General features: G+C 39.1%; 1 protein-coding gene across 1 annotated transcript in view; it reads right to left on the bottom strand.

Moving 5' to 3' along the window:
* kifap3a (kinesin-associated protein 3a) overlaps positions 1-15,036 on the bottom strand; it is a 50,288-nt gene extending 35,252 nt beyond the window's left edge. The window contains exons 1-9 of the mRNA XM_088077394.1: positions 14,875-15,036; positions 12,613-12,744; positions 12,318-12,463; positions 12,156-12,214; positions 10,555-10,696; positions 8,512-8,611; positions 6,544-6,670; positions 6,276-6,372; positions 5,116-5,294 (exon numbers count right to left, since the gene is read on the bottom strand). Of these exons, the coding sequence (XP_087933520.1) occupies positions 5,116-5,294; positions 6,276-6,372; positions 6,544-6,670; positions 8,512-8,611; positions 10,555-10,696; positions 12,156-12,214; positions 12,318-12,463; positions 12,613-12,744; positions 14,875-14,915 (1,023 nt within the window). The 5' untranslated portion in view covers positions 14,916-15,036. The remainder of the gene's footprint in view (positions 1-5,115; positions 5,295-6,275; positions 6,373-6,543; positions 6,671-8,511; positions 8,612-10,554; positions 10,697-12,155; positions 12,215-12,317; positions 12,464-12,612; positions 12,745-14,874) is intronic.
* Between the last annotated feature and the right edge of the window lie 761 nt (positions 15,037-15,797).

A 15,797-nucleotide genomic window follows, 5' to 3' on the forward strand; every position in this document is an offset into this window, starting at 1 on the left:
CTGTAACAACACATTTTACTGAAAATCTAGCTCCACAACAAACCTCTACCGATGTGGTCCACTATAGTATGTGTCTAACCCTGGGTTGTACATTTCTTTACAAAACAATGTTAAATTGTGGTTTAAATAATAATTTTGTTTTTGGCAGCCTGTATGAACACTATTTCCAAGAACACCAAAGACAATCATGAACACACTGAGGCCAGTTTTTTTTTTTTTTTACAGCTAACAGCCAAATGCTTGAATGATGACATTTGTACAGAGCACGGGTGGATATTTTGGATAAGGGAGGAAGAGTTAAGATGATACACAATTTACACACTCCACAGGAGAAGGGAAAATCAACTGTCTACTGCTTTATTAAAATCACAAAGGTTTTAATTTGTAATACTTTGTTCTGCAGCAGATATTAATTTATCTTAAACCACAGCAACATGTTTCACTTTTTAGAAAGACTGCTCGGCTTCTTCTTGTCACTGGTCTGGAATAAAGAATGGGGCAGGAATGGATTTACCTGTATGGCTTGAAAAAAAGTTATTTATCTCAGTTTAGTGCTGTATTTTTGTATATAATGTATCCTGTGTTACGCTCTAACTGATAACTGATTTTCTTAAATTGTACATCATTTGTTTTAAATGTTTCTCTCAAACTGAATGGGTCAAAGTGAATCTTAATGATAAATTACACTGTAACTATCAAGATTAAAATAGCTAATAGTGTTGTCAAAAATATCAATTTATCAACATATATTGATACTGAATATTTGCTATGGTTTTAATATTGTTTTTCCGCAGTGTCAACACGGCGGTCTCAGCTTTTTAATGTTTACTGCAGTCATTCTGCTGTTCTCTGCTTAGAAAAGTCATCTTTACCATGTATAGCCTTAGTACATTTATCTTTACTTAAAAATTTCAATTGTATGTCCTCAACTTCAATTTTTTACCATGATATTGAATATGGTATTAAATATTGACATTTTTCAAGGTATTTTGAGGAAGTTAGAAATTCCAGCATTGTGATGACACTAGTAGCTAATAGTGTATAAAGTGAAGAAACCTCCTCTTTGACCAAGCACAACATTTACATGCTGTTTACACATTAATGCATTAATAACAACAATCGAACAACACTATTAATTCTAAAAAGGAATTTTCCTGCATATTCATCGATTTTATTTTGAAATTGAAAATCATTTTGCTGAGATTTTTTCTTAATGTCATTTCTTATGAAAAAATATCAAGACAATGTAACGTAATGGAATAACTTTACCGCATTTATAACATAACCAGTTGTACTTCATTTAAATAATAATAATAATAATAATGAGAAAATGTGGATCAAATATAAATCTTGACTGGGTTACAATCCGTCAGTTCTACCACCCTGTAACACATCTGTCATTTTTAAAGATTTATTTTTTGGATTTCGTATTTACTGGAGATAGGACAGCTTAAGTTCGAAAGGGGGAGAGAGAGGGAGTGACATGCAGCAAAGGACCAAGGCTGGAATTGAACCTGTGGCTGCTGCAGTGAGGACGTAGCCTCTGTACATGGGGCGCCCACCCTACCAACTAAGCCACTAGGCACCCCACACATCTGTCATTTTGTCATGATTATGTGGAAATATTTTGAACACTAAGATCACATTTAGTAAACATCTGAGTTAAACTCGGACACATTTCCTTTTCCATTTTAAAGCCAGGGGTCTAAGTCTGGAGAAGGTTCACATGACCTACAGGCAGGTGGAGGTGTTGAGCTGATGAGACCAAACAAAACTCAGACACAAACTTGTGACTGTGACTCCTGAGGGATCACTGATGTGTGAAGTTGTGAGCGGCGTGGTGGTGTTTAGACTGCATGCTGTCACTGTGAATGTCAGTGTGACACAGCGCTGCTACAGAGTCCAGTGCTGCTTGTTAACATGTCTGTCTCCCCTCTCCTGTGGTCTCCCCCACAGCCAGATATCACGGTGACGCAACCTGCTCCCAGTTAAAAAACGCACTCGCTGCTACTGTGTGCGAAACCAGCTCCAGTCGCACCATCTCAAACCAGACCTCAAGCTGCATAATCAACTGCAGCCTGTGTCAATTACCACTGACATTCCCCTTCCATTAGTGACAGCAGCAGGGGAAAGAACATATCAGACTGTGTTGACATCTTATCTGATTTGGAGAAAATCACAACATGTTTGCTGAGTAAATAAAACCCGATGGCATACAGTACAGAATCACTGAGTGATCAGCCTTTTCTTTAAATCAATTAAACATCCATGTCCATAAATAAAAACCCTTTTCCCTTGTGCAAACTGAACTGAGTGGAAGTGTTGAAATGACTATTTTCCTGCTGGGCACATGCCTGAGTGGGTCGAATCCCCCTGAAGGGTCCTTTAATCTGAATCAAAGATACACTGAAGGGGAAACATGGAGATAAAACCAGTTCCTAACAGGGTCTGGCTTTGATAAAGAGCCACAAACGGAGTGAGATTGGAACCAGGTGGGTCTGAATTAGGGAAAGTCGGAGCGGTGAGGTTCCTGTACGAGCGCTGTGGGACACGTGGCCGAGTGAGTCTTCTAAGCGTTTATTAAATTGAAATTTGATAAGCGCAGTTTTAACTGGCATTTCTACACGAGATGACTGAAATGACTTTGGGAGTTTTACGGAACAAATAAAGAATGATTATATCCTCTAAATTTGACTAATTTAGTTTAAATTTCTCAAAACAATGTTGAGAAAAAAACATTCACGTAACGATGGTCTAATTTAGGAGACTGATTCTATTGGAAGGAAATAAACCTCAAACACACAGACGCCATGAATTTTAAACAATGAACACTTTGGGTGAGCTAATCCAACAAGCAGTTCATTAATTAAACATTAAATCCAAATATTTGCAGGATTATTTTCTTATTTCGCTGAACAAATCCATGATTCATGTTATGTTTGTTATTACACTGAGTTAAAGGAACTTGAGTAAATCCCTTGTGGGCCACAACAGTGTAGCAATTAAAAGGTTTAAAATTCTGAATCCACAACAATCCTCAATTTTGAAGATGAAACTAAAAAGAGCAACAACAAACAAAAGGAAAAAATGTCATTCTCATGTAAACAAATTAGGGGTAGCGCTATATTGAAAATACTCGATGTATCACGACTTGTTCCACACGGGATACATAAAATGACTATATCGCAAACATCAACTATAAAATGTCCCATCTTTTTTTTCAGTCACTGGGATGAGATTTGCTTTGGCGTTTTGGTTCTCTCCCTCTCACAGACATACACACAAAGAGACTAAGAGAGATACCCACATCCAGACCACTTTCTCCTGGGCGATTGTGTTTGAGCAAGTGAAGATTGTGTGAATAATTCTTCATGTTTGACAGTGGCACTTTAATGAGTTTAATGTTGGCATGAGCAGACAGGGCAGTGTGTTTTTGTATCTGCAGAGCTCTAATGAAGACCATTTAGTTACATTTTGCAACTACAGAGCACCACTGCCACTTGCAAATACTATTAATGTATAAACTGGAGAGCCGTTAGTGTTTCCTGCTCACAGTGAATAAATCCTCAAGCTGAAAGGCAGCACTCTAACTCTCAGCTAACTGTGTACGTCAAACTGTTGACTGGTAGCTTCAACTTCACTGCAAAAATACAAACATTTCCAGCCAGAGGCGATGCAGGTGATTCAAAATAAAAGTGGTTAAAGGTGGTTCCACTTTGACTTATTTTATAATAACAATATTTTATGTGACTTGATTATGACAGCAATTTATTTAAAATTACTGTCATAAGACTTTATTTAACTTTATTATTATGACAGCAGCTACTTGTTCATTTATAGTTTTGTGTTATAGCAGTCAACAGCAGTTTAGAGGAGATTTTTAAAATATCAAGATATATATTGTGTATCAGCATATGGGCCTAAAAATATTGAACTATTACTTTGGAGCCATATCGCCCAGCCCTAAAACAAAAAAGCAGCAGTAAGAGCATGTGCTGCTGTAACAGCCTCCACTCTTACAGGCCCAGAAAAACCAAACTGACATCAAAGAACTAGCGGCGACAAAGGCAGACTGTTGCGTTGCTTCAAGTCGCCTGTGCGTCGGCCAAAAAGTTGCACTTGAACACACCGCAAAGACTGCAGTACACAGCCAACCAGCATGTAGGTTCTGTACCTGTGTGACAGGAAATAACTCTCTGTACCAGCAGGCTGCGTAGTTTGTACTTGACATTAAAAAAGGAAAATGACAGTCAGAATATTAACAACACAACCTGATGTTTACAGAACAAACTATGTTCACAGTGTGCCAGTGAACACTAACACAATCTCATGCCCTCTAAACACTTCTGTTTCGATTCTTGCGTACTGCTTTGAGTGGCCAATCAGAGTGATTCCACTAGATGGTGGGCTCCACCGGCTCTGATAACGTGCAATTCAACAAGCTGACGGCCGACCAATGATGCATTACAAAAACTACAGCAATGAACACTCAGAGACGGCCGACATTGACCGACAGCCGACTGTTGGCTTGGTGTATTGGGGCCCTATAATTCAGGTTTTCCACTAATTTTTGGAACCTGGCTACAGGGATTTTCTCCCATTCAGACAAAGGAGCATTAGTGAGGTCAAACATGAGCTGCGTTTACACACACACCTTTTCTTAATCTGATTGAAGATTTTGGGCAAACTGTTCACATGGGAGGTCCTCGAATACGATGTGTTTACATGGGCCGATACATGTTAATGGAGCAGCTGTGTGACATGCGCAAAAATTTTGAATACAGTAACTTGACAGGACTGACACACGCAACCAACACTTTTCACACACCCTCACGCCGCACTCTCTCCTCCTCCTCTTGTGCACTCGGGCAGGATTGAGTGAGTTACTATGGTTATGGGTTGCCTGAGTTGCTTGAGCGTCTTGTGTGCTCGATTAAGAAGCCATCGTGCACATTAAAAAAGAACACTGTTAGAAGCAGGTAGGTGTTTTAAAAGCATTTTTTGTGAAAAATAAATATTTAGTACACATTTTTGTAATGTTTACAGTTTAACTATAATATCTAAAACCTCCAGTAACTCTCCCTTTCCCTTTTATTCCATCCCACCCTGTCTCACCATGTCATTCTTGTTCTCCAGGAAGATTGACAGCTTCTTCAGGAAGGACACCACCACCAGCAGCAGCTCCTTATCCTCCCGGTCCAGGATCTTCACCAGCATGTGGACGATGTTTTTGTTCCTCATCTTCAGCTCTGTGCGTGTGTCTTCAGCCAGGTTCAGCAGCAGACACAGAGCGACTACAGAGACAAAAACGTCAGAGACAACAGGATCAGCCTGAGGACTCATAATGATCATTTCTTTTACAGTCATTGAGCTGAAACTCACTTATGGATTCAAGATGGAGGAATATGTGGAATGCGCTTTTCCAGCGAAGGTTTAAATGTCCACATATTTACATTAAACACATCTTGTCTAGTTGTCTAAATGTCTTAGACATAACTTTGTTAAAACTTCTCAAAAATTCTGCCAAACATATCCAATAACTCGAGACACCTTGTCCAAAAACTCCAGGGTTGGAGATTAACTTTTTTGTCCACCTGCCACCGTGGCAAATAGATTCCAAAATCTACCAGCCACTCAATTGATTGCCATCGCATTTTTGGCTGGTGACTGAAGCAAATTGAGCAGTCACTCACATATTTTACCAGCATTTGACTGATGACTGGTGCTAATTTCCAACCCTGTCACTCTAAGAGCTTTGTCCAGTATATCTGGAAAACTGTGAAAACTTTGCCTGATAACTCTTGAAAATGTGATATCTTGAACTTTGATTATTTTAGAAACGTTTTCCTATACCTCTGGAAACTTTTTCCAATGACTCTAGAAACTTTGATAACTGTAGAAGGTTTGCCTGATGATTTTGGAAACCTAGTCTGATAACTCTGGAAACTCTGGGATCTCCACCAACATTTTAATTTAAGTTTGTCGATAGCCCCCGTGGCAGGAAAGAGGGGCTGGAAAGGTTAAATAAACGGACCTGGAGTCACAGGGAATAGACTGGTGTTTGCTCATAGCTCCTTATTCAACAGCAGTCTGAGAGCACACCATATTCAATTAACTCTGGAGGAAACGGCCAACTTAGTCTTACAAACAGACTACACTGACCCTCACAACTCCAGTATCTGCAACAGCCAGAAAAAGATGCAGACATAGCCTGATGGAAAATGTAGGACAGATGACTTTGACATCATTAAGTAGTAAGAAGTTTCAACAGTTACCTCTGAGGAGCTGCTCCTGTTTGGTCAGAAGGCTCTGGTACTTTCTGAAAGACTTCTCATGTTCTTTCTTCAGATTTTGGTTCTCAGAGAATTCTTCATGTGAAATAAGTCAAGAAAAAACATTAAATGTTGTCCTCTTTATTGTTCCATTAAAACTCACCAAACTGACTATTGTGCTCAGCTTAAATAACATACTTTCTATACAAACATTATTTAGGGTGTGTTCTAGATTGAAGATTTTCCCATTGAATGACTCCTCGAAAAGGATATAGGCCTTCTTCTTCTTCTGTAGTTCGTCTTGCCAGAGGTCGTACCTCTTCAGCTCATGCTCAATGATATTCATGCACAGGGCCCCAATTTTAAAATGTGTGACCAGGCCATGGAACTGGGAGAAACTAGAGGAGGGAAATTAAGAAGCAGAAAGAGAGAAAAAGACGTCCATTTATCCAAAAGTGTATTTTCAAAACTAAAAATCCACTTTTTTGGGGATTGGTGATTCCAGCTGGGAGCTGTCATTAAAATGACCCAATCCGTCACCCCTGAAGTAGTTTACAAAGTAAACTGTCAAAGTCAAAACACATTCAGTCAAACAGTATGTCCTGGTCCGACTTATAATCAGTCCAACTTGAACCGTTTCACAATCCAAACAGCATAACATGGCGATGGACCCGAGCCAAGAGTGACGATCAGTTTTCAGACGTACGCGTCCTCTCGCAGCCTAAATCAGCTCTGACAGACGTTTATGTATTATTCTAGTGAGAGCTAATTTTAGTGTTTCCTAACCCCCAGTTGGAGAGTGAAACTTCAGTACTAGGTCTGCTGCCAAAGGTGGATAACTACTGTAAGGAAAAGGGAGAGCAGTGAAAACAGAAGAGAGCAGGGGCGACTGGCTGCAGTTCTGTTACAACTGAAATGTACAAATACTGCACACAAGGAGGCAACCATACAGCTGGCAAAATGTTTTCAGTGACTTAATCTGCTAATCTGAACCTAAAAGATAAGACAATATAAACTAAACAGCCAGAGGTATGTAGAAATATTTTGTGATTACTGTTGATCTGGGTCTGTTTCTCCTTGTTCGGGCTCCTTAGTTCCAGTGAACGGAAATCTCTAGTATGGAGTGATATTTCAAACAATGATGTTTTTTTGTGTTTGTCCCTTGCCAATTTCGACATGACAATGTCCCCGTGCACAAAGCTAGCTCAATAAAGAAGAACTGTTTTCCCGTTTGGTGTGGAGGAGACTGACTGGTCTGCACAGAGATCTGACCTAAAACCCATCGAACACCTTTAGGATGAACTGGAACACAGACAGCGGTGAGTTAGTGTTCATTTATGCTTGGCTTCATATTGAATTGATCAGTGTGTGTTATTGGTGCTAACTAAACGCAGGACAGAAACATAGTTGGCCGATGTGACCGACAGAAGCAACTGGTCCTCAGTAGTTACATTTCAGAAGCAGTTATTTTGTATGTTGCTCTTGTAGAGTAAGTGAATCCTTTGTCATCGCTGATAAGAACTTGCTTGATATTGACCAACGCTGTGTGTGCGTGCCTGTGCACACGTGTGTACATAAAGTGAAAGAAGAAACTTATTATTAGGTTTAACCTGGCTTTGACCTCACAGCACATTACTTACTATGCTGGATGTCTGATTACTTTCATGTGTTACCACATACTGTCCATGCGAGCATACATTTGGGCTGCATGTGGACAGTCCTTGCAGGGATGGGCACAGGACAAAACTTACATCATGCAGGCCCTTGCAGCCATTCAGAATTGGAGACTATAAATACAGCTTAAAACTCCCCAGAAGACATCACTCTAAACTGGAGCAAAAGACCCGCATTACATTTAATACTGACAAAACGAATATTGGAATAGTATGCTATGGCCGCTTTTACACAGAGATGAAGCTATAAGGCTGCAACAAAGTCCCCCCTTTAAACCGCCACTGCATTTTCACACAGAACCAAACGGCTGCATCATACCGCTCCAGTGTGTGATTATACACTGCATCCCGGCATTCTGCGATCAAAAGAGGCATGATGGGCATAACGGGCATGACGTTTAACACACGAGCATGAGGAGATCAAAGCAATAAAACACAGAAGTAAGGCTCCAAAATCGCCCGATTTAAAACCTTATGTCAATAAAATGCTGGAACAAAGAGACAAAGTCAGATGCAGAAACCTGTGGCACTCTATATGAGTTTCAAGTTAGGAGCTGCTGGTTTACCTGGAGAAGCAGAAGAAGACGTAGATGATGGTTGTTGCCAGGTCCACGCTCTGCTTCCAGTCCTCCCTCAAAACTCTGGCCAGGGCTCCGAGGGCCGCCTCTAACCACAGACACACAAACACAGTAAACTCAGTAATGACAAGCCCACAAAGGCAGATACAGAAAAGACAGTAAGACAGGAATGACGATGAGATAAAAAAAACTAAACTCAAAGTGTCTGTGTTTGGAATTCAGTCAGAGTCAGAGTGAGCAGAGAGAGGTGCAGCTGGAGGTTAATTTAAAGAAGCGTGGGGGAATGTGATGAGGTCGGAGGCTCCTGAGGATTTTGAGCTATGGGTGCTTCTCAACACAAAGACGTGCGTCCCAGGGTTCGTCTCCTCTTTCCACACTGACCCCAGGCCTCTCGGTTCACACGAACGCTCGGCTCTTATCAACTTCGGAGCGGCTGATGCAGCGCGGCAGACGGAGTGAGCCGGCGACGCACTGTGACAGATACAAATGAAGCTGTGCCATCTCACCACGGCTGCGGAGGATGATGGCTCTGTGCTGTTGTGGAAGAAACAGGCCAGTTGTCACGGAAGGGAGCAGAACTGGAGCCGAACTTTGTTTTCTTTAAAAGGGGAGCGGAGAGGACGAGCTGATAAAAGCCAACAGATTCTACACTCAAGCAAAACAAAACCTCCCTTTTTATCCAAATCTAGTTTAAGTTTGACAATTTTGAATAAGGCTGAGGTTTGCATCTAACTGATTGGAATCACTTTGACAGAAAGAGATTATCCTCAGAAAATGTACACATGTTGAATAATAGAGCGTAAAAGTTCATCCTTAACCTTTCAAGAGCTGTCAATCGCATCTCAAGGTCACCCTTTGCAGTTGGAGTTGGCTCAGTTGTCATACAGATAGCTTGCAAGTAAAGCCATTTAACTGACGAAACTAACTAAAGCCATTAAACTGCCCAAAAAAACATGAAAAATCAATGAGGCCATTCATATGCCAGAGGCTATCACCTTCCCTCATTATATGATCACCTGAGTGAACTCAGGTCTGCTAAGGAAGACTTTGAAATGCTGTTGAAGGCTCCAAATAAAGTTTCAGGAATAAAATTCTGAATAACTAATAACTAGTAATCAGGCCCAATCTTATTATTGCAGGGTTGATTTGTAGCAAATATATATATATATATATATATACATATATATAATATAATGTGAATTTAAGAACTGCATACGATTTGTATTCCATTTTCAATAGAGTGGCAGGAGATCAAAAACTGATGACTACTCACTTCTGCCAGCCAGTCAAGTTGCAGGTTACATCAGTGTCTTGACTCATAGTATATGTTGCGACGACTTTGAAGGGATTAAAAAAATCTGGTTACTACACCTTATTTTCTAGGCATTTCCACCAAAAATCAATTCAGAATCCAAACGATTTTCTAAGCTGGAAGCAAAAAATTGATTGTTCTTGACCTAAAGCGCAAACTGCGACGACATCAGAGGGCGTGTCATATTATACAGGTTGGAAAGAGGATGGAGAAGGCAACAGTGGAGAAGTCAAGTGAGTCAGGAAAAAAAAGTGTGCCATGATCTCATTAATAGTTGGTGCTTGCTGCTTGTTTTAGGGGAAAAAACAAATATCTGTAATAACAGAACAGAAGTTCTTCCACTGCTGTTTGCCTCCATTTTGCATTGTGCACTGTTCCTGAGTTATGACCTTGAGTAGTGGACAGAAATGTGTTTTTGCAGAACATTATGATGTCACAGGGAAGTTGACTTTATGGTTATGTCATTCATCATTCATCATTTTACCAAATTAGACATTTGTGTAAAATGTTATCATTAGCATATAAATTCTTGAATTATGGCCAAAAACAGTTTTTGGGCGGTCACAGTGACCTTTGACCACCAATTTCTAATCTGTTCATCTTTAAGTCCAACATTATTATGGAAAATTAAGGGTAAGGGGGAAGAGTTTTTTTAAGGAAATATGTTTTCTTCCCCTTTAGCTAAATAAAGTCATTCTTTATTTAAGAACTGAGGGTACCATTCTGTATGAGCTCCTCCAGATTGTCCGAGTTACGAGCCAGTTGGAAGATGAGTGTGGCCCCTCTGATCTTCTCCTGAATGTCCTCATACAGCAGCTCCACATACTCATCGATGCTGCTGATGCTCGCCTCCTCGTCCAGCTGAGAGGAAATAAAATGGGTCAACACAGTGAGGACTGGGAAATGTCCTCAGCATCAGGGGACAAATTAAACAAATAACCTAAAAATGCAGATGCTTTTGTGGACGGGGCTCACTGAATGGTTTGCTAAGTATGCAAATGATGCGATCTCAAGCGAGTTGAACACCTAAAGAAAATTTTGGACCAACGTGTAAATCAATGCTTTTTTCCACCACCTCAATGTAAGACCAAAAAATATAATATGAACGTTCATTTTCATATCTATTTAGTGATGTCTGCAACTGTCACAAGTGATTTCTCTCCCTTGTTTTGCCTTTTGTGTTTGTTTTTCCTTCGATTTGCTGGACTCAGGTCTTTCGTGTCACAAACTGGATGTGACTGGAATCTGACAGGGAGGGAGTCCACACAAGAGATTTACTAAAAACTATTATAATTAATTAAGATAAAACACAAAAAAAGTTGCTTAGGATCTTAGGTCAATTTTCAATTGAACAATGACATTAGATTCTGTATTGTTTATTCTCAGTATACCTATGGGACAGCTCTCTTTATCCACTGGACAGCTGTCTTTAATGTGTAAACTTCTGCTTCTAGCAAGGCGATGTATTCTGTTCCAGTGGATTCATGAGAGGCCTCCCTCTATTATACAGTGGTACAGAGAAACGTTTTGGGTTTTTGTCTTCTATAATATAGGGCAACCCCTTCTTGATTATCTTACCAGTGATCTTGTTGAGCTGTTGCAAAAGGGCACCTACACCTTGTCTTCACAAATAAGTCAAGACTGTTAAACCTCTTCTTTTGACATGACTCTAATGCAAACAATTATGTATTTGATATGATCAAAGGTGTGTTGATGTAACCCATGTACATTATTATTCTTTTGTAATGTGGCAAGATCTGTGCTGTCTGGTTATCAGTTTGTTAATGTAAAATTAATAAAATATTATTTAAATAAATAATAATAAAATATACTAAAAAGAACACCAACTAAATCAAAACCAACACTGCAGGGTGGATTTCTGCTGGAGAGAGGGAGACAAGGAGTGAGTGAACACCTGGGCCAGGTTTAACAGCTGGAGAGGGACCAAGTGAGCGCAATCAAGTGAACGACCCTCCTGTGTCATCATGCTGCTTGATGAAGCCGCCCATGTCAGCCTCCAAGACAGAGGGAGGGGCGTAACACTTGCAAAACAGATCTTGATCCTAATAAGACGACCTGATTAAAAGAAGGCTGTACATATAAATATGGAGGAATATCTTGTTGAGGAATGTTGTTCTCTCCAACAGAGTTCAAAAGACTTTACATGGAGCACTGAAGCTGTTCTGGAGGCTCGTGGTGGCCTAACTCCATACTAAGACACTTCATTTTGGCAAATCCTTATATTTGTAAGCCATCCCTGTATATACTGTACATTACTACATACACATATTGTACTGTAAAAACACACATTTGTTCTTACCTCCACTCCTGCGTAAGGTGTAAAGTCTCGAGGTGAGATGTGTTTCTTCTCTTGGTTGTCTGTGAAAGGTAATATGCATTCTTTAACCTTTAGGAACACTTAATTGTGAACACATCAATGTTGTTTGTAGTCAACGCAGTCAATAAATAAACTTCTTAATACCATTTGACTGTTTGCGGTTTTGCAGATAGAAGAGCAGCTGCTCCACCTCGCTGAGTTTGGACGGGTGAATCAGCCGACATTCTTCCACGACCTTCCGGGCCAAAGACGATATATCTGTGTGGCCGTTCAGGCTTTTCAGGCGAATACTGAAGGACAAAATACAGACGCGTAAAATTACTGCTTTTGAGCCAAACTTTTGGGCACCTAATTTCAGATGAAAGGTATGAAATAAGATCATGGTACAGAAATATGACTGATGTAATATTGTACACATTTAAAAGTGTGTGTTTCTCACATTTTCTGACACTCTTTTCGTTCTCCAACCATCGGGTTCCCCAGCTCTCCCAAAACAGTTGCCTCCACCTCATACTGAACCACGAGGGCTCTCTCAGTGGGGTGGACATCAAGAGTGCAGCCCTTCACTTTCCTGTTGGTCATACAGAAACAAAAGGAAGCAAAACATTTTATTCACCCAAGATTATTACACGAAATATTCATTCAGGTTTTATGTAGTTCAATTCGCCTCATTGTACTTTTTAATCTTCCACACTTATTTGACAGCTTTGAAGCTCTTTGAAGCTCTGATGAGTCAGATTATCAATGCAAAATATAAACCCAACAAAAATATGTATATTATTATAGTTTGAGTAGATTGAGCTTAACAGTAAAGTTGATAAAATGAATAAAATGAGCTCCACCTGCAGCATTAATCAAATTTTACAGTGAACACTATTATATTCATGTTTTATAATCCATTAATATCACAATATGAGTCTGAAATGGATAATTCTAAATATAGAGTGCTTTTACTTTTGGTTTTACTTTAAATTTTTATGCTCATATACTACTTTTGCAATGTCACTTAAGTAAGGGATGGTGCTTTTTTAACCGGGTGGGGGGTTGCTGGGGTGTGACTACGTTTTGTTTTTTTTTTATTATTATTATTATTACCATTATTTTTTAATATCATGACCCTCCCCATGAGCTTCAAATATTTTTCCTTGAGTGACTGGGGGAAAATGCATGATGCGCCCTTCACCACAAATAACAATATTTCACAGTTTCTGGCAGTGATAAATGGTGTGATTTTGAAGATTTTTAAAGAAAACATGCATTTCAAACAGGGCCCAAAATTAACACCAGCCAAGTGCCAAATGTGGGTAGATTTCCTGTTTGGCAAATAAATCTTAGAGGGCTGCCCGCTACACTGGTGGGTAAATGTTTGTACAAAAATAGTTAAGTTATAATAATGATAATAATAATAATAATAATAATAATATATATATATATATATATATATATATATATATATATATATATATATATATATATATATATATATATATATATATATATTAATATGCTGAGAGTCTCTATGGCATTTTGGTGTCATTTACCGTTGTGGTGGGTTTGTGTGTTGGAGATGGGTTTAACACAGCAACAGCAAAGCATGTCAGCGCAGACTACGGTGCATTCAAGTACACTTTGTAAACTCAGTGATCTATACTGAATGGCCTTGACGGCTGTTTAAAACGGAAGAGCAATTTCATTATTAGATGACAAAATCCTAACAATATCCAATTCACCTCTACATAGGCAGATTTTAAAATTCTGATTTTAAAAATCAAATCAAGTTCTTAACAGCAAAACCCATAATATTCTTGTTCAACAGGTCCCAAAGTAGTATCTCTGTAATCATTTTCAAGTGTTTAACAACAGCATTTTGAAATAATTAAAAACTAAAGTCATAACTAATATGCATACATTTGGGCTGGTAAAATAAGCATGTTTGACCTAAAATAAATTATTACCAGCCACCGATTTAGTGCTCACTGCTGGTATTTTGGTCGGTACAAAATATGCTTGGACAGTGGAACATATATCTATCTATATATATAGTGTGTGTGTATATATATGTATGTATGTATGTGTGTATGTATGTGTGTGTGTGTGTGTGTGTGTGTGTGTGTATATATATATATATATATATATATATATATATATATATATATATATATATATATATATACATACATATATATATATAATGACCCTTCCCCGAGCTTCTAATATGTTTTCTTGAGTCCCCTTGATGACTGGGGGAAATGTATGACCCTCCCTACACAACAACATTCTCTATGACTTAAATATAATTTAAGTACTTTTTTCTAATATCAGTATTTTCCAGCGTAGTATTACTAGTTTTTCCATCACTGGTCAGTAGTTACCAGCTACATAAATTGATGGTGGCTGTTGGTGTATTGATTTTTATTAACGTAACGTCACACACCCTGCGCAAGCATACAAGTTAGCTAACATAAGGCTAAATGAAACTATTGTTAGCTACCGTTAGCTGAAGCAGGTCGTATTCAGAAAAAAGATATTATCATACACCTTTGTAAGAGTGTCGTCGGATGGCTTTACATTCATTTACATGGTCTGTTGTGCTCTGTCGTGCTAACAACTGAGCACCCTGCCAGAGTCGGCTTCATTTACCTGTTAACTTAGCTAACGTTAGCGGTACAAACGCGAACAAGCAAGCGTTAGCAGTCGTTACCTTTTCAGATACCGCGCATCTTCAGTTTGCTTATTGTCCATTTTAGATGAGAAAGACAGCCTTCTTTAAAACTGTCCTTCCCAAAACGGGACCTGCTGATGCTGATGAGGACAGGGCGGATGTTATTTTCTCTGCAGCCTGTTGCCAGGGCGGCGACCCAGCCCCCAGCATGCACTGTAGCTTAAGCTAGTTAACGCTGCTGCCATCTGCAGTCACGGAGAGTGAGGCTGCTCTATTTACTGCAGACATGGCTCAGCTACTTAAATGTGTGTTCAGTGCACTGACAATTTACAAAACCACTGAAGTTAAGTACCTACCTCTACTCCCGTATGCGTAAGAGGGAATATGTTAGCCCATTTTTTACATCACTCTATTTAACCAGACAGCTTGAGTTACTTTACTACTTGGTCTGCAGATTTCTACACACAAAAACATGCAAATTTATAAAATATGACATTCTGTTATAACTAAGGCTGGATTTACACTACAAGTCTTTACGCCCAATTAAAGAAATTGGGCTTTATTGCCTATATCCGATTTTTTTTTAAACCTCCTGCTTACATCTACTCTTAAAGGTTAGTCAAATCCATAAACTGTAATACTGTATCTTTCTTTCTATATAGTTATATGTGGTTTATGTCAATACAAACCCTGTGTTTTCGCTGAGGCAACTTCTTTGTCCCAAAGGTTTAAAAGACAGGTAACCTCTGCATTTGACCACTGGCTGGAGCCCTCGTCCGCCATCGTTGTATTTTCCACTTTCTGAGCAGGAATTACTGATGTACACTTATGGTAAGTGAGAGAGAGAAAAGCCTATTTGATATATGTCAGCAGGTAGGTTATTGGCTATATATGTTTCCTTTTAAAATATAAATATAAAATGAAAAGGTCCAAACCTTCAGGTGCACAATTCAGCAAAAGGG

Source organism: Plectropomus leopardus, chromosome 5, assembly GCF_026936395.1.
Source record: "Plectropomus leopardus strain MGB_pleo_1.0 chromosome 5, ASM2693639v1, whole genome shotgun sequence".
NCBI classification, from domain to species: domain Eukaryota; kingdom Metazoa; phylum Chordata; class Actinopteri; order Perciformes; family Serranidae; genus Plectropomus; species Plectropomus leopardus.